This window comes from Gopherus flavomarginatus, chromosome 2 (assembly GCF_025201925.1).
Source record: "Gopherus flavomarginatus isolate rGopFla2 chromosome 2, rGopFla2.mat.asm, whole genome shotgun sequence".
Lineage (NCBI taxonomy): Eukaryota > Metazoa > Chordata > Testudines > Testudinidae > Gopherus > Gopherus flavomarginatus.
The window spans coordinates 238,870,411-238,892,600 of record NC_066618.1 but is presented as its reverse complement, the minus strand read 5'-3'; the positions used below and the strand labels follow the sequence as shown (position 1 = coordinate 238,892,600).

General features: G+C 41.8%; 1 protein-coding gene across 5 annotated transcripts in view; it reads left to right on the top strand.

The window, feature by feature from the left end:
• The window catches only part of ARFGEF1 (ADP ribosylation factor guanine nucleotide exchange factor 1), a 185,738-nt gene that overhangs the window by 112,808 nt on the left and 50,740 nt on the right, over positions 1-22,190 (top strand). For all 5 annotated transcript variants that reach the window (XM_050940493.1, XM_050940496.1, XM_050940494.1 and 2 more), the window contains 6 exons: positions 1,364-1,475; positions 2,333-2,538; positions 2,625-2,709; positions 8,596-8,767; positions 10,879-11,030; positions 17,784-17,912. In XM_050940493.1, coding sequence (XP_050796450.1) covers positions 1,364-1,475; positions 2,333-2,538; positions 2,625-2,709; positions 8,596-8,767; positions 10,879-11,030; positions 17,784-17,912 — 856 coding nt within the window. The remainder of the gene's footprint in view (positions 1-1,363; positions 1,476-2,332; positions 2,539-2,624; positions 2,710-8,595; positions 8,768-10,878; positions 11,031-17,783; positions 17,913-22,190) is intronic.

The following is a 22,190-nucleotide window of genomic DNA, read 5'->3' as shown; positions in this document are numbered from 1 at the left end:
CCAACAATGCCCTGTATGTTAGCCAGTTTCCTCACGGTTAGAGAGGATGAGCATTCTGCTTCTGCCACATTCCTGGCATAAAAGAAGGGGATCCAGATTTGGATAAAAAAAGTATATTAGATTCATAGAATAAATAGACAAGTCAAAAGAATTGACTTACTTTTTGTAATGCCTTATTTGACAAAAGTCTACGTATTAGTTCCTTTAAAGGAAATTCTCTGCATGTTGTTTCATGGCCCTGTTCTAATGTGAACTGGAGAATAGTTAAGACATTCACTAGAAATGTTAGGAATTGTATGGTAGAATGGCTTTCTGACAGAAAAATCATTTTTGGTAAAATTAAAATTTTCCAAATTTTCACAAGAAAATTGTTCTGAGTTCTGAGGCTCTACCACCCCAAGACAGCCCACCTGGCAGGTTCTTTGGCCTCCAGGCAACTCAAGGAGCTTCAAGCATTTAGAAAAGATCAAAATGATGTGTTTTGATCTTTTTAACTAATTTTTAAAATTTCCTTTCTGTGGGAAATTTCATTGTTTCATTTCATTTCAGAATGTTTTTTTATTCTGGGATTTATGTGGAACAGAAGTTCCTGTTCCAGACAATTTGAATCTCCAGCATCCTGGACTTGTGTGAACAATATTGCACCACATTAACATTCCATTGGTTAAAGAGAAGGAAGAATATTTGTATTGCTCAGTGATTTGAGGACTTAGGGTATGGCTACACTTGCAGCCATACAGCGCTGATGCGGGAGTGCTCCCGTGGCAGCGCTTTGAAGTGCGAGTGTGGTCGCAGCGCCAGCACTGGGAGAGAGCTCTCCCAGCACTGCAGGTACTCCACCTCCCCGTGGGGATTAGCTTGCAGCACTAGGAGCCACGCTCCCAGCGCTGGGGCACTGTTTACACTGGTGCTTTGCAGTGCTGTAACTTGCTGCGCTCAGGGGTGTGTTTTTTACACCCCTGAGCGAGAAAGTTGCAGCGCTGTAAAGCACCAGTGTAGCCAAGGCCTTAGATACATTGAGACCATCTTTACCTCAATACTGGCAATCATTAGCAAAAGAAAGTGGTTTTGAAAGACTAAAAGGCATCCCATGATGAATGGTTGAGGGCAGATATTAAATCCTTACTGAAGACTAATCTCTTCAATCTTTGCAGAAAAGACGAGAATGGTCTGTCCCTACTTTGTGTACATTTTGGCCAATTTAGCAGAGGAAGAAAACTAAAATAACTTTAATTAGCAAATAAAAAAAATGATTTTGATGTTACCTGTGATATCAGTAACTTGACTGTCTTATCTGTGTGAGTGTGAGTGAGAGAGAGAGATGTTTACTATAATTAATACCATATTGACATTGCTTATGCAGATTTAATAAGAAACCAAAGAGAGGAATACAGTACCTACAAGAGCAGGGAATGCTGGGCACTACTCCTGAAGATATTGCCCAGTTCTTGCATCAAGAGGAAAGATTAGACTCGGTAAGGAAACTGTTCTGGTAACTTTAGTTTGTTTGATATTTATGCTTACGTTGCTACCTGTTCACACTAATTATAAATCGCATAGGGTTAGAATGCTCTGGAGTGTACTATGCCTGTACAAAGGAGTAAGGGGAAGAAGGAATCCTCACATTGGATCTTGTGTGGCCTACCGGACCTTGGATCCAGGAATGTAGGGATAAGAGGGCATTGCATGGCCACTTACTATGCCCACTTACTACACACTCCCCTAAAGAGACTGGATGGGGAAGAACGGGAAATGGCCAGTGCAGCTGACCTGTCACAAGGGGTTTTTTGATACTGTTGCTATCTTTTGCATGCTTGCATATAACACATGGAATGGAGCAAAATGGTGAATGAACAGAATGGCAAGGAGGAAAAGGGTAGAAAGAAGAGCGCACACCAGGGAGACACTGTTCTGGTGTGTGTGGCTAAAATAAAAATATGCTATTTACAGACCAGTGGAGAAACATTACTAATATTTTTTTAAAGAGCTGCTTTTGTTTGCATGTGAACAAAATATTCACTGTGAAGGAATGTAGCGCAGTGTGCCACTCCTTCCAGTTCTCATCTGCTGCTAGCCCACCTTTTCCTTCCCTGTCTTCGGAAGCTCTGCACTGTTAAGTATGAAGGGCTTTCATTGGATACAATCTAATTAGTATCTGTTTAGATCATTGTGCTGGGTTGACTTAGTCAATCAGAAGCCAGGAAAAAGGTGCAGGAAAAGATTCCTAATGCTATAAACAGGAGATTTTAAATATGCTGTGGCAGATTGCATACTGTACATAAATGCAGCATGTTGTTTTGGTAGTCTACCTTTCTTTTTGTCCTTATTTTAGACTCAGGTTGGAGAGTTTTTGGGAGACAATGATAAATTTAACAAAGAAGTCATGTATGCATATGTGGACCAACACGACTTTTCAGGAAAGGATTTTGTATCAGCTCTACGCATGTTTTTAGAGGGATTCCGTCTTCCAGGAGAGGCTCAGAAAATTGATCGGCTAATGGAGAAATTTGCTGCCAGATATTTAGAATGTAACCAAGGGTAAGCAGTACTTTCTTATTTTAATGCTTTTGTGAAACTGAGTGATGAGTAAGAATTAGTAATATGTGGCTTTGTTGTTTTTTCAGGCAAACCCTTTTTGCTAGTGCAGACACTGCATATGTCTTAGCTTACTCAATTATCATGTTAACGACAGATCTTCATAGCCCACAGGTATGTTGCTATAAAGAACTTTCTCATATATCAGGTTTCACGTAAACAACATTTCTTGTACTTTTAAATGACTCGGTGCATGTCACAGAATTTCTAACATAAGAACATTCAACTTTTACAGCAATGTATCTGTAATATTTTTGTGCTCTACTCTATACTAATGTACTAACATTAATAAGTCTGCTCCTTCTAAGTAACACACAATCTGTGTTTTGTTAGGGGGCTTGTTCCTTCACCCTCTCACTTTCCTGGTCCTTCTCGCATGAACAGAGAGCAATAATACCTGAAGTCCAAAGGCGCAAACAATTCGATGTTCATTGGGGTCAACTTCCAGCAAGCATGATTCCAGTTTCCTTCCTTAGTGTCCCCCTTCCCAGCTCTGACACCACAGATCCTTACCTGTGTCCCTGTCCTCATCCCCCCCTTTAGCAAAACATGATCCCAATTCCCCCATCCGCGGTCCCGGTTCCCATTCCCCCCTCCACTTCCTGATTGACTTCAGACTATATAGCAAAACCTGAGTTTTGCTTAGCTATTCCTTAACCAATCATTTTACTGAAATTTAGCTAACCAATCCTAACCTATTATAACATGGTTATTTAACCAATTATACCCCACTACCTTAATTGGTTTACACCCAACAAAATTAATTATACAGTAGACAGAAACAATTACAGAACCAGACAGAGACCATGCAAATAAACATACAAAACAATACAGAAGTGAGGATTTCACAACTACATCTATACAGACATAAGGTTTCTCCAGCTGTGTCTATTGATAAGTGAGTTCTTGCCAGACAGGAGGCGATCAAACTAAGTTTCCTTTTACATCTTCTAAGCTCTTCCCTTTCTCTGGAGGTGTTGGGAATATCAGGACAGGATTGTATTCCTAATAGCCCAATAGCACCTTATTTCACTGTGACTAGTTTGGAATGTGAGGATGTGACCATACACTTCCCAGCTTATGGCTGCCTAACTACATCTTAGCTGAAGGCCTTAGCCTGTCACAGTAAGAGAAGGCCATTACACAGACAGTGATTTTGATTCTTTCGTTTATACCTCTATAACTAGCTAAGTGATAAGAATACACCTAAATACTTAAAGTATAGGCCTTTGCAGACAGGCCTGAATATCTTTATCCTAACATGTTTCTTTTGCTTCTGAAGTTTTCAGTTCAAGTCCATTAGGCCATTCCTGCAGTGAGATGTCACTTTCTTTCTTAGCTTTAATTAAATTGAGTTATATCCACTGGTTTTTATATTATACTACTTTCCTTAGTGACTGGTTTTACAATCAAAGCCAGAATTCTTGCAGATACTAACTACTGTTTTATCTTAAATCTGCCCTGGTTCCATCCAGTTTGAAAACTGAAAGAGATTTGTGTAAATTCACCATTTGGGAAAATGCTTAAAGACCCCCGTCAGTGCAGCTCCTTTATAAATGCAATACTCACCACATTTGAATTTATTAGAGTATTTGGTACTACCTCTGATTTAATCTTGAAAAAGTAATAAACTTAGAGTAGATTGTTTAGGCTGTGTGCCATAATAGTTCTGTTTTTTTGCTTACTGACTAATTTGGATCTTGGCTTAATCTCTACCATATGTTCATCAGTATCATGTAATGCCCACATAATTTCACCATTTCATATAACTGAGAGGGGAATCTTGTCTACGCTGGGGAAATGTTTTTAAAAAAAAGTCCTTTGGTTCAGATGAAATAATGTTTAGCCCCTGTTGGAGTCGTAGTGTAGACTCCTGCTGCAGGACCCATTTGACCATGGTTTCAGTTATGCTTGCTTTAAATTGGTGGTAAAACAGGTCTAGCTGTGGGAGTCTTATCTGCTGTAGGGCTCCTACTGGTGGTAATACTGGTTCATCTGAACTGAGTGGGATTCTTCTGTAGATTTTCTCTAGTTTCAACACATGCTGTATATCTAACTGTAAGTGTGCAGGCTCACCCCTGCAGCACCTCCTGCTGATCATCCTCAGGCATTGCTCATTTTCCAGCCAGGAGCGCCGTCTGCAGGCTGGTGCTCTACCTTACCTCACTCTGGCCCCCATGTCCCTCCCAGGACCCAGTGCCCCTTCACTGGGTTTCTGCGCCCCCCCTTGCAGAACCTGCTCAGTATCAGGGTCTCCCCCTCCCAGGGGAACCTTCACCCACTGTCCTTGCTTTACCTTAGTGTTAGGCTACTGACAGTTCCCATCTAGCCCCTGCTCACTGGGGCAGACTGCAGTGTATGCCCCTCATCATAGGCAAATGGAGTTTTGGACCTGCTTCCTCTGCCTACCTATGGGCTGTCCCCTGCAACCCAGTACCTAATAGACCTGTCAGCAGGCCTGCAGCCTGGGGCTTTCCAGGCTGGAGCTCCCAGCTCCATGGCCCTTTCCTAGCCCTGCTCCAGATCTAGGTTCCTTACTTAACACCTTACAGCCAGACCCTTCTCCCTCTACAGACAGATGGAGACTGACTAGGCTCCTGGCTCACTGCCTCTTATAGGGGCCAGCTGGGCATGACTGGGGCTTGGAATTACAGCTGAAATTACCTTCCCCAATCAGCCCAGGCTTCTTGCCCCAGCCACAGCCCTCTCTTAGCCTGTTTTAAGCCCCGAAGGGCAGGAGCAGGTAACCACCCCGCTACACTAAGAGGAGACCCAGAAACCCAATAGGTACACTAAGAGATGGCTAAGAATAGAATTGTTACCACAGGGATGTTTCAGGATAAAACAGGATTATGGTACATTAACAGAGCATGAATAGGGAAGAGTCTGCACTTGCCTGTGTACCAGTTTTGAGAATTGCTTTTTTGAGAGGACAAACTTTCTTCAATCCACAAACAAATGAGAAAAGTTATCAGTTTGTTGGGTAAATGGATAGATTTCATTAGAGTTCATGAATCCTAGCATGATTTCTATGAACTTTAGACCAGATTTTTAAACAGTTTTAGGCTTTTCTCAGGTGAGTGAAGCAATGCCTAGCCCCCGGGCAGCCCACTATGTGATGGAATTTTCAGCTTGGAGTTAGGTGGCTCCATGCTCAATAGGTTCCCTGTAAAGTGCCTGGGGATAGTTAAGCGCTTAAGAAAGGGATTTTCAGAGCCAGTCAGCTGGGTGGGGAGCTGCCTAAGCTATCCAGGAATGAATGCAGGGAAGGGGTTGGGGAAATGAATGTATCCTAAGGTGCCTAAAGCAGTGGTTTTCAGCCTGTGGCCCGCGGACTCTTGGGGATCTGCAAACTATGTCTAAAATTTCCAAAGGGGTCCGCCAATGAAAAAAAGTTTTAAAACCACTGGCCTAAAGGATATATCTATACTGCAGTTAGACACCCGCTGCTGACCTGGGCCAGCTGACTTCGGCTGTAAGGGTATTTAACTGTACTGTACACATTCGGGCTCAGGCTGGAGCCAGGGCTCTAAGACCCTGCAAGGTGGGAGAGTCCCAGAGCCCGAGCTCCACCTTGAGCCGAGCATCTACACTTCAGTTAAACAGACCCTAAGCCTGGGACCTGTGAGCCAGAATCAGCTGGCACAGGCCAGGTGTGTGTTTTTAATTGCTGTGTAGACATACCATCAGTGGCTAACCTGGTGTTACCTGCCTGATGGCCCAGAGATAAGCACCTCTCTGCTTGGGATCCACCAGCTATGAACCTTCTTCTGGAATTAGGCACCTATTGCAAGTCAGCTGCTTAGGTAGTCCACCAGCAGCTGAAATTCTCTCTCTCTCTCTGTCCTGCTCATGCTCATCCTGCGTTTTCCTGTCTTTTGTGCATGTGCTGTGTCCTCTGCCTGTCAGTAGCCTGCATCTGGCTCTCTTGCTATGGGATCTAACGAGTATCAGGTCTTACACATGCTCAGTATACACCTAAAGGATCAGGCGTAGGGTGACCATAGTTTGCTATGCTGAATATGGGACACCTGGTAAAATTACTCGTATTCAGGCGAGTTCAATGGCAATCAGAACTATGCAGTACCAGTGTTCAAATTAACATCAAGTTGACTGACTGAGCTCCTATTAAAGAAAAATATTGTGTAGTTGTATTCTTTTTATTTACCTTCTTATCTTTAAGGTTTTATGATTCACCTAGGGAGAGGTGACACACACACTCCTACCCTCAACACACTCGGGAAGAGGTCACAAACACACACATACCCCTATACCTCGCTCAAACAGGGGAGGTGACCGACTGACCTTGATCCACCCACCCTTCCTGGACCTCTTCGTCTTCTATGCCTGGCAGGGCCCCCAGGACAGACCTGCCTCTCCTGTATCTGACGCTGTGTCTTCCTGAGACAACACGTGGGGGGCATGCAGGGTCGCATGTCCTCCCTCCCCAGATTTCTGCCAGGGTTCACACCGGAGTGTGGCAGCAGCAGCTGTTCAGCACTGTGTGGGAGGGAAAGGACAGGAGCTGCTTCCAGCCACATGAGAGGAGGGGCGGGGGGAGAGATGACCTGGCCTATGTCTTGGCAGAATTCATCTTTTCCGCACTCCCCTCTCCCCTGTGGCTGGAAGCCCCTTGTCCTTTCCTGCCCACACAGTGTTAAAAGGCAGTTAACACCTCCAGGCTGGCCACTAACATAACCCAGCAACCTCCTGTCCCCCTGTTACAGTACAGGCAAGAAGGGGTCAAGCCTTAAGGATACATTTTGCACCAAGGCCCAGGGAACCAGCCAGAGAGGTGGGACAGTGGGGGAGGATGCCTAAGGGATGGAGCAGCCTTGTGGTTCTTGGGGACATAACCAGGCAGGGGAAGGGTGGGTGAAGAGAGTGCTAAGCCCCTGCCCAGGTTGCTGCTGTGGAGCCTGCAGGGTCGGGGTGCGAACAGGCTGGAAATCACTTCCACCCGCCACTACAGAGCTTTCCTGAGGGTCGGAGAGGCTTCCCCGTGACAGTGCTGTGCAGGGCTTTGGCACATGCAGGGCTTGGCTCCTCCTAGCCAGTGCCCCACGCTGGAGGTTCTTGGGCTTTCCTGGGGCGCTGGCCCAGCCAGCGACAGTGGGGGAAGGAAGGAGCCTTCCGGTGAGGCTGTTGGAGTGCTCAGCTCACCAACCAGGGACTGGTTCCCCGCACTGCATTGGGAGCGGGACACACCCTGCCGGGGAGGATATGAAATAGTAGGGCTGGGATATGTGAAGGGACAAAGCAGGGAGAGGACAGCGAGAGGAGGAGCACGTAAAGGGCTGTTGGGTGGGCTGCAGAGGAGACACATAACTGGCTGCCACTGGCACCTGCCCGCACTCACCAGCCACTGCAGCGCACAGCCAGTGCTGGCTGGAAATGGGACGGGGCCGAGAGCCAGCACGCAGTGAGCAGAGCGTCCAGCCCTGCCACCAACCTTGCATACCCACCGCCCATTGGCCACTGGACCCCCAACTCACTGCTGGTGGGCAGGCAGCTAGTGATCAGGGATCGGGCCAGAAGCAGGACCCACCAGTACTGATGGGAAGGAGAGACACAAAATACAGGACAATTTGCCTAAAAGCTGGGACATTTGCAGAAGAGCTTAAATATGAGACTGTCCCTTTAAAAACGGGACATCTGGTCACCCTAATCAGGCCTCCATTGGCAAGATAAGCATTCCCCTGCCTAATTTAAAAATTCTGCTTTGGAGCTTCCAGGGCTTTGGCTTGAGCTAACCGTTCTAGCACCTCGTTACCGCCGGTGGGGTGGCAGCAGCGCTTAGACCGTTTTGAAAATGCTGACTGGTGGAAACTTAGCCACTTTGGAGGATTAGGTAACACCTGAGATGTGGCTTTGAAAATGTCAGTGGTGATTATCTGGTGGGCTTAGGCACCTATCTGCCTGTTTAGGTGCCTAAATCCATTTAAAAATCATCCTCTTTGCCTCTCTCATTCATACTATTTGCTTCTTTTTGGTTTCCAGGTAAAGAACAAAATGACCAAGGAGCAGTATATTAAGATGAACAGAGGTATCAATGACAGTAAGGACCTTCCTGAGGAGTATCTGTCAGCTATCTATAATGAAATAGCAGGGAAGAAGATATCTATGAAGGAAACGAAAGAACTAGTAATACCCACAAAATCCAGTAAACAAAGTAAGTACAAGCAGTGTGTCAGTCGTCACAGAATAAATGTTGACTCTTTGTTTCATAATGTGGTCTCCTGGTTTGAGAATGTGGTGTACTAAACTAACAGCGTCTTGTTTAATGTCACTGTGAATAGTTATTGGTTTAAGACCAGTAGTAATCTCAGTGCCATACTGTACACGAGTACCTACCCTGAAAAACATACATATTAAGAGAAACACACAGGAAAGGATACACTAGGAAATCTGAAATGGGATTAAATTTGCTTTCTCTCTCTTTTTTTTTTTCCCCCCCTTCTTCTTTTCTATCTTATAAAAAGTGAACCTATGATGATTAATTTTACAGGTCCTTACATGTAGTACTAAGTGATTCTTTCCGTGAACTTAATATTTAAGAACTCTGGCTCCCAAAATTCCTGCCCTCTTTAAATTTAATCTTATTCTCACTTTCTTACTCTTTGCCCATCCATCAATTCCTTTCTTTTTGTCGAGACAACGTGGGTGAAGTAATATCTTTTATTGGCCCAATTTCTGTTGGTTAGAGAGAGAAGCTTTAGAGCTACACAGAGCTCTTGTTCCAGTCATCATCTTTTTGGCTTCAGTTATGTCATCTTCTGCAGTAATTGAGTGACTATTTATTACCTTATGTCTGTCCCTTTTAATTTTGAAAGTCAGTTATGCTCCCTTGAAGTCTTATGCATAAATTAAACTGGGTTTATTCTGACTTTATCTTGCCTCAGAATTGATATTGTTTAGTCCAAGTGTCATCTTTGTTGCTCTACACAGCACTTCCTTGGCAGCATAATTTTTGCTGTTGTACAGTGATGAATACTGTATACGGTATTCCACAGGAGACCTTTATAGTAAAGTAACCATATCACTTTTTGTTTTGTATCCTGTCCATCACCTATAGCAATATCTTGTTTTAATGCAATAATGGGGGGAGGGATAGCTCAGTGGTTTGAGCATTAGCCTGCTAAACCCAGGGTTGTGAGTTCAATCCTTGAGGGGGCAATTTGGGGATTTAGTTAGGGATTGGTCCTGCTTTGAGCAGGGGGTTGGACTAGAAGACCTTCTGAGGTCCCTTCCAACCCTGATATTCTATGCTTTTCCCCACAATAACACCTCAAAATCTTGTTTTCATTATGGCTTATAATTGCTCGTTTAGCACACGTTCCCTAGATTGGTTCCTTCCTTAAATAGTTTTAAAAAACATTTAACTGTTTGTCTTCTGGACCATCATTTTAATGGTCCAAACGTTCTTGAATCTGATGGTTCCTCATTGTGTGCACTCGGTTTTCATATTTTCTGCAAATGTGAAGATCCTGTTATTTATAAAGCTACCCAATTTTTTTCTGTATATATAGTTAATGAATGATTCTAAAACTAGCCCCCAAGAACACTCTACTCATAACTCCTTTCCAATGTCACAAGTCTCCATCTGTAACTACCTCTTTTTTTTCCTGCTCTTTAGCTTGTTTCTGTCTAGCAGTTTATTTTTCCTTTTTATAAAGCCGTTAAACTCTGATGAATTAAATGTTCCCTGAAAATGTAAGTGTTTGTTTCTTCTGATTGTACTCTCTCTCTGGGTTGTCCCTCACTATGAGAGAGAGGCTTCAATACCAGCATGAAAAGGTGTTAAGGCATTTTGCCACATACATTTGAGAAAGAGATAAATATTTATCTTTCCACACTTAATCCTTCCTTGCTGTTGTGATAGTTCGATATAAAATTTGTCCACTTTGTGAAATTAATCCAGCCCATGTACCTTGCTTAGTATTTCTTCTTAAAATAGTTTGCTTCAGTTCAGTCATAAGCTTTCTTTGATTTATTATATAGATTATTTCTATATAGACTAAAATTAAGGTAAACTGTCATTTAAAAAAACAAACATTTCACTACTCACATACTTTTGTTATTAGTGCATTGATGTAATTTGATTTTTATACTACAGTATAAACAAACAAGATAAATTTGCATTAACTTTTAGATGTCATTAGTTTCTAAATATATCAGAATACAACATTTAAATGATTAATGTAACAAAATTACTATTTTACTTACTTTCTGTGAGAAAGCCTTGACTAAAACACAAATGTAAAAGGAAAAATGTGTTTATAGATGTTGCTAGTGAAAAGCAGAGACGTCTTCTATATAACTTGGAAATGGAACAGATGGCTAAAACAGCAAAAGCCCTCATGGAAGCAGTGAGCCATGTTCAGGCACCTTTTACTAGTGCAACCCATTTGGAGCATGTGAGACCAATGTTCAAGGTGAGATTCTCATGTTCTGTATTGAAATTCTACATGGGTATATAATGTTAACTTGGAACACTGAGATTGCAAGGCATTGTTTGAAATACTATGGGATTCCATATTATTTCAGTGGTAATGTTCGGTCTTTCAAAACTTCCAGAAGAGTAATCTAAATCTTATTGGACTTTGTTTCACGTTGTAAAAGAATTAATCAGAATTGTTTAAAAAAAATCGCATTACTTAATCTATTCTGGAAGTGTAGAACTGTTTAAATAACTTGAAGGGGTGCTACCTGCATGAGTTTATAACCGTATCCTGGGCTAAACACCACAGTTTTAGAAATAGAGCCCAGATTGATATTACTAAACCAATAAGAAGCACCATTTAGTTGTTTTACTGAAAGATGTTGTGCCTGTCGACGTCATGCTGCTTAGGAATGATAAGTCTTCATTTGCATAAGAAACTTTTTAATATATATTTTAAAAGCTTCCTACCTGTCCTCTCCCTTTCTCCTGCTTTCTCTCTGTTCCCCCTCCTTTTCCATTCATGCGTGTTCTGTTATATTAATTTTGATGGAATAAATGGGCCCAGAGAGTCACAGGATATGTCTACACTACCCGCTGGATCGGTGGGTAGTGATCGATCTATTGGGGATTGATGTATCGCGTCTCATCTAGACGTGATACATTGATCCCCGAACGCGCTTCCCGTTGATTCCGGAACTCCACCAGGGCGAGAGGCAGAAGCGGAGTCGACGGGGGAGTAGCGGCTGTCAATCCTGTGCCGCTCGTACATGAAGTAAGTCAGTCTAAGTCGATCTAAGATGCGTCGACTTCAGCTACGCTATTCTCGTAGCTGAAGTTGCGTATCTTAGGTTGATTCCCCTCCCCTCCCCCCCAATGTAGACCAGGCCAAAGATATTAACATGACTCTATTACTGTACAACAATGATTTTAAACAAGGTTCAGGGTTCTGTATACAGAGCCTTCGGTCTACTTAGTACCATGGTGCTCACCATTAAAAATCTTTTCAACCTTTTCGTAAAGATACAAAAACTAAAGGAAAGGCAGTTAAAGGATTAGAAATGTAAAGTATTAAATACAGCTTTTGTTTTAACAGCGTCCCTTGTCTCTTTTCCCTTTAGCTGGATAAAGGTTTTAGGAGGGGAGGAAAACACAACCCTGTTTGACAGTCTCTGAGATGGTTTTAAATATGGTGGTAATTGTCCTTTCAGGGAAAAAGGGAAGAAGTTAGTTGAGAGGAGCCGGAGCTCTTGTTGCCGTTCTTAAAATTTGATTCTGTTTCCTAGAAGACAAATCAAGACACAGACACAACTAGGGAGAGAAAAGAACAGCAAAGATAGAAAATGCAGTTTGTCTTTGATGCTATTTTTTTTTTCAGCCTTGCTGCTAGAAAAACACAGACATGGTACACAGTCTTAGTAGCCACTCTGAGAGGTGGCAAACTTATACTAGCATTGCGCTGTGTAGGGCATTGTTTTTAGCTGCCTTTTTGGTCTTACTGGAGTATTGCAAAATATACAGTCATGGCTGGCTAAGTCAGACACAGAAGGCAAAAGGAGAGGTGTAGGAAAGAGAAGGAAAAGGATACATGATTGGGGGGGAAGAGGTGACAGCAAGGAACCAAAATCTCACATACCAGGTGGTGTTCGGGATTTAGCCAAAGCAAGTGGAGGTGACAGTGTCGACTGGTGTTTGGCCTGATTTAGTCAGAACATCTTTCAAGATCAGGACAACAAAAGCCCAGTGATCTTACATTGAATCCTGTTGTCCCGGGAGACTCTTGGGATGGCAGCCATGACACTGAAGTGTACTTTTTCCAATCCACCTGCTTCCCAGCCATCAAATTTCAGACAGCCTCTGCAGACAGTTTCCCCTTTAACATTTCTTTTCTTTTAAGGACCCCCAAAAGGGAGTGATGGGTGAAATAGTTCATCCTCTCATTATTTTGCCTACCAGTAAGGCCTAATTTCAAAGGAGGAACTGAAGCCCTTTATCTGCTACAGCTAAAGCTGAAGAAAAGGGGTGTATTTTTAAAGTAAGTGTTTTTTATTTTAAAAAGGAATTGCTCAAAAAGGTGGCGGGGAGACATCCTCAAACAAGGAACCAAAAAGGTAAAAGAGAAATTGAGGAGAAATGTGCAGGGTAAAGGATGAGGAATGAATGAGAAATTGTAAATATTTGTTGAGAGAAGGCAATAGAGTGAAGGGATTTGCATACGAGGGAAATGACAAGGCAATAGTCAGTAACTGTTACACAGCCCTGTTCTCTGGTTAAGAATTCCTCTTCATTCTGAGGGAGATTTAATTTGTTGTATGTCATGTGTTGGCCAAAGGAAGTTCATTCTAACAAAACAGTCTGTTGCTTTTAGTGGAATTGTGAATTTGTGGGCTCTTGGGTGTAGTGAAAAGGTGTGCAATAACTTAAAATATTTTCTTACTTTTTAGTGTTTGCAATGGAAGGAGTAGGTTAGTGTTTGATACATCTTTGCTAATGTGTGGTTCTGAATTGCTTGTCCTTACCTTGGTGTAGATCTAAGCAATCTTCTATTTGCCCCACTTAAAAACTGATTTTCAGATTAACAGCTCCCAGATTAAGAATATATATTCAAATGTGTCTCTGTCTATCATGGTAACACTGTCAAATGCAGAGCAGAGCACCAGATGTCTTTGATAACTGAGAAGAATACTCGCTTAGAAGGTGGCTTAGTCCTGAACCAACCTGGAGTGGGATTATCAGTTCAAACTCCTGCTGAAATAGGAAGTACTTAAAGTTAATACTATAGGTCTCATTACACCTGGAATAAATGCTAATTATTCAACCACTTCCACGCTATTAGTAATAAAGTGCTTGCCCTGGATGCAACCGTATATACCCCTGTGCTCTTCACATCTGCCTGCACTTCAACAAACATAGTGTCGGAACAAGGAGAAAGGAAGAAAGAGTATGTGAAGTTACTCAGAGCAAGGAGGGGTTGTTTTCCTCATCCCTAAGCACTGGAACAACATCCAGAACAAGCTGTGTTGTCAGGGCTGCGCTGTAGAATAGAAAGAGGAAAGAGCTGCGGCTCTTGTAGGGCTGTGAGGGCAGGAAAAGTCCCAGACCAAAGAGGAGAGAGACAGAAAGGACAGAAAAATATGAACTTCATGAAGAGGAGACTTTGCAGAAGAACTGCACTGCAGGCCACAAGAGAGCTGCAGGGAAAAGGCCAAGCTCCTGTTGGAAGAGGAAGGAAGCCACAGGCACGGAGGGAGAAAAATAAGGTAGTTTAAGGGCACAGAAACAGCAGAAAAACAGGATGAAAACGAGCCTGCAAAGCCAACAAAAGACACAGTGGTGGTTTCGTTCCAGCCTTCAGCAAGCAGTTATCCACATCACTTCACTACCACACACAATCTGATGCTTTGATAGGGTGTGAAATTTATTATTGGTTTAGCTCAAAGAGTTGTTTTATTAAATTAAAACCTGAAACATCTGGGAACTGGCTACCTTTCTGTCGATTATGTGTTACTATTGAGTGGTGTGTTGAAGAGGTTTCTAGCTACTAAAGACAGGGCAGGGTGAGATATATTTGTGAGGAGAAAGTCCTCCTTCACTGCAATTCCCTCTGCACTTCAGCCTGAATGCCGCATGCGTCCCAGATCCCCCACTATCAGTTCCTGATCCCTCCACTGGGCCAGGTAACATCAGGAAGTCAAACTTGGGAAAGGAGAAAATGGTATGGAGCCAGCAGTCATGTGCAGGCCCAGCAGTGCTGTTACCTGAGTCAGGACAGAGACAGTGAGACTTCAGAATGGATAGGGAGTTGCACACTCTGGTTTCATCTACACTACACCCCATTGGTGGTGGTGTGTAATGTATGTTTAGCTATGTGCTGGCATGAAAAGCTCACTACGTCCACATTGTTCTGTGTGGCTACAGGTGTCAGTGAAAGGCTCCAGAATCAGGGAGGCTGTGGAGAAAGGGTATAGCAGCTCCTCACTGCTGGGACCTTTTGTTGTGGTGAGGAAGGGCTCCAGCAGTGAGGAACTGGCAGAGCCTTTCTCTCCTGCTAGACCGTTTCCCTATAGTGGTGGAAGGGCTGTAGGAATGAGGAGCTTAGCAAGTAAAGGTGCTTTCACAGCTCTCCAGGAACAAAGGACAGTTAGTGTGATTAGGCAAATTCACTCAGATTTTAACACATCCAGAGCGGTACCATCATCTGAACAGGCCCGCATAAATTGGTTCAAATTGGATTCTTCAAAGGTAACCGATAAATACCCTGAGTTTAAACTGAATGAGGGTCTTTTTTCTTTTTTTTTTTTGATCATACAAACAGACAGAACCTTCTGTCCAGGTTGTGGGGGGGCAATCCTTAAGGAAGGGTTGGAAAGACTGACACCTGGAAGACCTTAGAGTTGAGGTGACCTCTGATAAGCATTTCATGATGCATATAGGTTCCTTTGTTGTTTTTAATAGATTGTCTCTGTAATGCGTTCACCTTGCATATAAATAGGCTTGCTTAGAAAGATCTGTGTGGTAACTTATAACTGAGGGCAATGATACTGTTTATATCCTCTGAGGCAAAAGCAGAGCACAGGCGCTGGTTTGTCTAGGGAGTCTGGCTTACTGGGAATAACATAGTGTAGGCAGGGAACAATGCAGCCTGAATAAATGCCTGGCAGGAGGGAGATGTGGGTCTCTACCCAAGAGTGGTGATGGCTGAGAAGCCAGGAGCCTTGAGTTGGTGCCCTTGCTGGACCACAGTGTAGGAATACAGGTGCAGTTGCCTTGAACTGTGACAGACGTTATTTATGGATGTGTGAGTTTCCTAAGTATTTTTAAAAAACGGAAATTGATCCATCTAAGTTAAGGAATGTGATGTCAGTCACTTAGCGTATGTAAAATAACAAACTTCCCATTTTAATAAAATTTTTCTCTCTCTACTTTGTAGAGAAGAATATCTGCAAAACCCATCTCTTTTTAAAGGGAGAAAAACCCAAAGCTGTAATGTGAGCTTCCAGTGGATATCTCTTCCTCTTTGAGTTTCTAATTACACCTCTACCTCAATAGGGCTGTCCTTAGGAGCCAAAAAATCTTACTGCATTATAGGTGAAACCACGTTATATCGAACTTGATTTGATCCACCGGAGTGCGCACCTCTCTGCCTCCCCTACGCCCCCCCCCCGAGCACTGCTTTACCGCATTATATCCTAATTTATGTTATATCGAGGTGGAGGTGTACTAGACTCAGTTCCAAGACATTCATCCTTTTATCATTCCCAGTCATTAACTAATTGTAAGAACCAATAATACAGCTTAATGTTTAGAGCCAGTGATTGGAATCATAATTATCATCTCAAAGTAGTGATTACAATGTAGTAAAGAATAAATATTTGCTCACTCCATCCTGGCTTTCCTCATATCTAGGTTCTGTAAACATTCTCAAATCTGTATGCATATCTTTTCCTGTTAATGAAGTAGTGAAATTTATAACCTAGTGATGTTGTATATCATGATAAAAATAAGTGCAGGTGAAATTCACCTTGTGTGCCACCACAAGGCCTGTGAACCACTTAAATCCTCAAAATAGGACTTGTGCTTCATAAAGGATGATTTTCATCCTAAATGAGCAAATGGTACATTTTGAAGAAATTCTAGAAATTTACCATAATGTGAATCTAACTGTATGTGTAACACACCATACAGCAAAATTGTAATATGCAAACAGTGTCCTATTAGAAACACTCTTAATGACTTATAGTACTGCTGTCCACATAAACATTATGGAAAATCTCAGTGTGAAAAGAAAAGGAAAAAGACATGCTAAAGTAATAGAAATCTATTCTCCTCTTCTATTCATTCAAAATTCAAACTGAAGTACTGAAAGTTATGTCACTGTAGGAATGTCAGGATCCCCTTTTCTGGAGAGGGGAAAAACTCTTTCCTTCTATCTCCACCCCTTGCACCTTGGTAGGGATGATTATTGTATAGTTAGGGTTTTTTCATCGTATGAAAAAGGCCAAATAGTAGTTAGCCATGCTGTTTAACTAATATAAAATCAATATAATAATATGCTATAGATAGCTGAGCGGAGCAGCCTATCTTACTTCCCCTAACAAATAAGGCATGCACTAGGATAAATATTTTCATTAACAGTTTTTCAAGAACTCTGCAGTTACATTTTTGTCAATCTGACTCTTTATATGGGAGTAATTCTCTGAAATAGTGTGTCAGGATGGCACCATTCAGCAAATTTGAATTGCACCTTTCACTGTGCAATTAAGTTTTGGGGCTATTGTCAGAACTTTATATACAAATATATTTATTTGTATCTGATTATGCAAAGAATTATATATGCATATGGAGAACTGGTATCTAGATAATATTAAAACAATATCCACTATATATAACTTACACACAGCTTTTCTCTTTTAGAACCCCTGGCACTGCCTAAGATAACAAACATTTATAGTTTAAAAAATGCTTTGGACAAGACTGCATTGTCACTAGAACCTATGTGTCTGTATTACACTTCAGTTGGTCCAAAATCATCCCCTTGCCTTATAACTTCTTTTCCCTATTTCTGCTTCCCATTTCTTTTTAGTAGAAAGTCCACTCCGAAGTTATTGTGGATTAAGCATTTTGTTTTTTATTATTTTTCAGCGAGATACAGTGATGTTTATACTTCTTTTTCTGTTGGAATAAAGTTTTCTCTTATTGAGATTGAATATTAAAAATTAATGTAAGATGTGTGGTTTTATTGTTCCAGTTGGCGTGGACACCATTCCTAGCTGCATTCAGTGTGGGTCTACAAGACTGTGATGATACAGAAGTTGCATCTCTTTGTTTGGAAGGCATACGATGTGCAATCAGGATTGCATGCATTTTCAGCATTCAGGTAATGTTAAATGTTAAGATTATATGAGAATATTTTGGTTTAGGTGCTGTTAATGGAATGGTAGTACATTCACTAAGTTCTTTACATCATTACCTGAAGATGTAAGTACTGCAATACCCAGTGACTTCTTTGTTCTGAAGTTATTACTGTACCTGGTTTTAACTGAGTGCATTGAGTTTATTTTAAATTCTAAGTTGCTTCAGATGTTGTTCGTAAAACTTTACGTTTCCATATATACAGGACTACAAAGAAGAGTTTTCAGATGAACAGACAAACTTTTTTTATTTTCATCTTAAATCTTGCCACAAAAGGTTCTGTTTCTTAACATGAATCTTTTTCAAATATATTGTGTAGTTGAAAATTTGTAGTTCACTGAACCTTGGTGGAAACATTATGCTCAACTTTAGCGAGAGACCATAGCTATTCTGAGACTTTTGTGTAATTGGATATCATTTTAACTCTGTGGCACTGGGAATGTCTTTCCAAACATAATGCACTAATGCATCTCGCATAAAATGGGATGTCAAGAATTCCAGACTCACTGGCTCTTGTGGATAATACTGATTAAACTTGGGAATCAGTTTCTTTTGATGGCTTTAAACTCTCAGCTGTTGAGCATAATATTCTGCCAGTATAGGGAAATGGCCAATAAATGTACTGATCTTCCATAATCTGAGAATATATGTTGGTGGTTGGGATGAAGGCTGAATTTTTATGTTTGACACCACAATTTTAAATGAGTCTACTGAAAATAGAAAATAAACTTTTAATTATTAAAAAAGTGATCCCTAAGCTAAACACATTTACACTGTCACCTCCTGAAAATAGTAATCTCCCTCTTGTAACTTTTTTGGCAGTTAATAATTCCCTTTTCATACTAGCAATAGGTGTGTAGGAGTCTCTCTCAGCAGAAGCCAATGTCTTCCACTTTCAAAAGTATTATGGGCATCAGTGAATGAATCTGTCTTGCCATCAGAGAATAAAACACTGCAGCTTCAGTGTGGTATAACATATTTTCTTTTGAGCACGTGTATTGGCAACATGAAAGGCACACTGGTCAGCATAAATGTCTTTAAATTGTGAAAAGCAACTAATGGTCCATGAATAATTTACTGAAAGCGGCATGTCAGAATTTTCAATATAGACTGAGGAACAGCTCCTTGGAATCGGCCTCTGTCAAAACATAGGGATTTATCTCATTCAGTTTGTAGGTTGCTCCTTGTCATTCAGGGCTTTCTGCTTATTTTTCTGGATGATTAAGCCTCAATCTCAAAGGAAAATGTATTGTTTATTGGTTCTTTTGCCTCTTAAGTGAGGACCATGATATTACCTTCAGGTTCTGGAGAGTTCTGTATCTTGGTTGCCATTAAAATAATTATGGCTTGCCAACAATTACCACTCGGTGATCTCTAAGATACTGTGCTTATTTCTCTTGTTTAGACTAGGAAGTTCCTATTGTGCAAGATTCTGATAAGTATTGCCCATTTTGAACACAAGACTATTTGGGGATTGAGGAATGGTTGGTAAATTTCCCTTCTAAAGAATGTTTGAGAAATATGTTGTCTGTTCCATGCTAAATTTTTCTCCCAGCTTCCTACTGGTGTTCTCATGTTATGTGTCAGTCTTGTTGAAGAATTATAGATGGGTTGTTACCCAAGACCACTTTCTAAGAACAATCAGTATTTTATGCATCATGATAAAATCATAACATTGATAGCTGGAAGGGTCTCTCTGATTTTATGGATTTTTCCTGAACAGCACAGCACAGTTCTGTGAGCCATGCATCCTCACCTCTGAGCACAATAAAATCTCATTTTTAAAATCTGTTTTTCATTATTGTGGTTTTAAAGTGAATCTAATGCTGTAACACAAGTCTGTCTTGGGGCTTTCACTCCATGTCTTATACCAGATCATAGAATCATAGAAGATCAGGGTTGGAAGAGAATTCAGGAGGTCATCTAGTCCAACCCCCTTCTCAAAGCAGGACCAATCCCCAACTAAATCATCGCAGCCAAGGCTTTGTCAAGCAAGGCCTTAAAAAACCATCTCCCTAGCTAACCCATTCCAGTGCTTCATGACCCTCCTAGTGATATAGTTTTTCCTAATATCCAACCTAGACCTCCCCCACTGCAACTTGAGACCATTGCTTCTTGCTCTGTCATCTGCCACCACTGAGTAGCAGCCTAGCTCCCTCCTCTTTGGAACCTCACTTCAGGTAGTTGAAGGCTGCTATCAAATCCCCTCTCACTCTTCTTTTCTGCAGACTAAAAAGCCCAGTTCCCTCAGCCTCTCCTCATAAGTCATGTGCCCTCGCCCCTTAATCACTTTCGTTGCCCTCTGCTGGACTCTCTCCAATTTGTCCATATCCTTTCTGAAGTGGTGGGCCGAAAACTGGACGCAGGATGCGGCCTCACTAGTGCCACATAAAGGGGAATAATTACTTTCCTCAATTTGCTGGCAGTGCTCCTACTAATGCAGCCCAATATCCTGTTAGCTTTCTTGGCAACAAGGGCACTCTGTTGACTCTCATCCAGCTTCTCATCCACTGTAATCACCAGGTCTTCTGCAGAATGGCCGCTTAGCCAGTCGATCCTCAGCCTGTAGCAGTGCATGGGATTCTTCCCTCCTAAGTGCAGGACTCTGCACTTGTCCTTGTTGAACCTTATCAGATTTCTTTTAGCCCAATCCTCCAATTTGTCTAAGTCACGCTGTACCCTATCCCTACCCTCCAGCGTATCTACCTCTCCCCACAGCTTAGTGTCATCCGGGAGCATGCTGAGGGTGCAATCCATCCCATCATACAGATCATTAATGAAGATATTGAACAAAACCGGCCCCAGGACCAACCCCTGGGGCACTCCGCTTGATACCGGCTGCCAGCTAGATATCGAGCCACTGATCACTACCCGTTGAGCCCAACGATTTAGCCAGCTTTCTTTTCACCTTATAGTCCATTCATCCAATCCATACTTCTTTAACTTGCTGGCAAGAATACTGTGGGAGACCGTCTCAAAAGCTTTGCTAAAGTCAAGGTATATCACATCCACCGCTTTCTCTGTATCCACAGAGCCAGTTATTTCAACCCTGCTCCATGATTTTTCCAGAATGGGGTCCTCAAGGGCTGTGCTTAATTTGCATATTTCAGCTCACCTATCCTTTTTAGTTGATGGGTGGGCTCATTTGTTGTTTTTCTCCCCTTCTGTAGTAGTGGTGGTTAGTAAGAAAAAGGCATCACTCTTTCTTTCTCATTTCATGAGGGAAAAGAGAACATCTGCCATGAGAAGAGAGTGCCTTAAATTCCTCTGTTACTGCTTTTCTCTTCATGGGAGATCTGACTCTGAGTCTTTTTGTTCAGCAGTCCCTCTTCATCTGATGGTATCATGGGAGAGTGTTCCTCTGATTGAACTGTGTTCACTCTGCCTAAGTCCAGAGTAAAGTAGAATGCCAGTCAGTATTGAATATGGCCCATTGAATTATGTAATCCCACAGGTTTATCGAACATTTAGCTATACAAGATTCTGATGCTGCTGCCAGTATTTTCTACGTGAAATAAATTAGCAGTAAATTCTTAGACTTCATATACACTGGAATTTTTATAAACCTTGCAGCCCACACAGAATTTCTGTTTGCTACCAGTTGGCCATTGCTGACTTCTTATCTGAGGATTTTCACAAATACAGAAAAGATACTAGATTGTACCCAAGAAAATGGATATCTGTTCTGCTTGTAGCACATTTTATTCCAGCTCTTTTGCTCTTTAACTTTTATCTAAAAACCTGCCTTATAAATTCCCAAACAGTTCGCTGCATTTTGTAATTAATATCTATTTTGTGACTTTGCAGGAGTGGAATTCTGCAGGCTAGGTCCATGTTTTATAAAAAAGATAAAGGGAAAAGATATGTCCTCCGGTATTATCCAAATCAGATTTATAAGACACCCTCTTTCCAGGAGCTGTAACCACAAATACTCATTGTGAGATCAATTCTAATCTCCTCATAGTTACTTCCTGCAATAGGTTCATATGAGAAATGGAGTTGTAATGAGCTTCCTTTTCCAAAGAATGTAGTTTCTGGCCTTTGGCCTCTACATGAGTAAGCCATCCACACACATCAGTTATACACATGTAGAAACCCCTTCTCTTGTTCTTTGTAGCTCTACTCTGTTCACATGGAAGGTAGGTCAGTCACTCACCTATCCAGAAGGAGTTGCTCCTACATTCAGATGTTCTAGAGCTCAGGAATTGGGTTATAACAAGTTCATTTTATAGTAGTTCTTTTT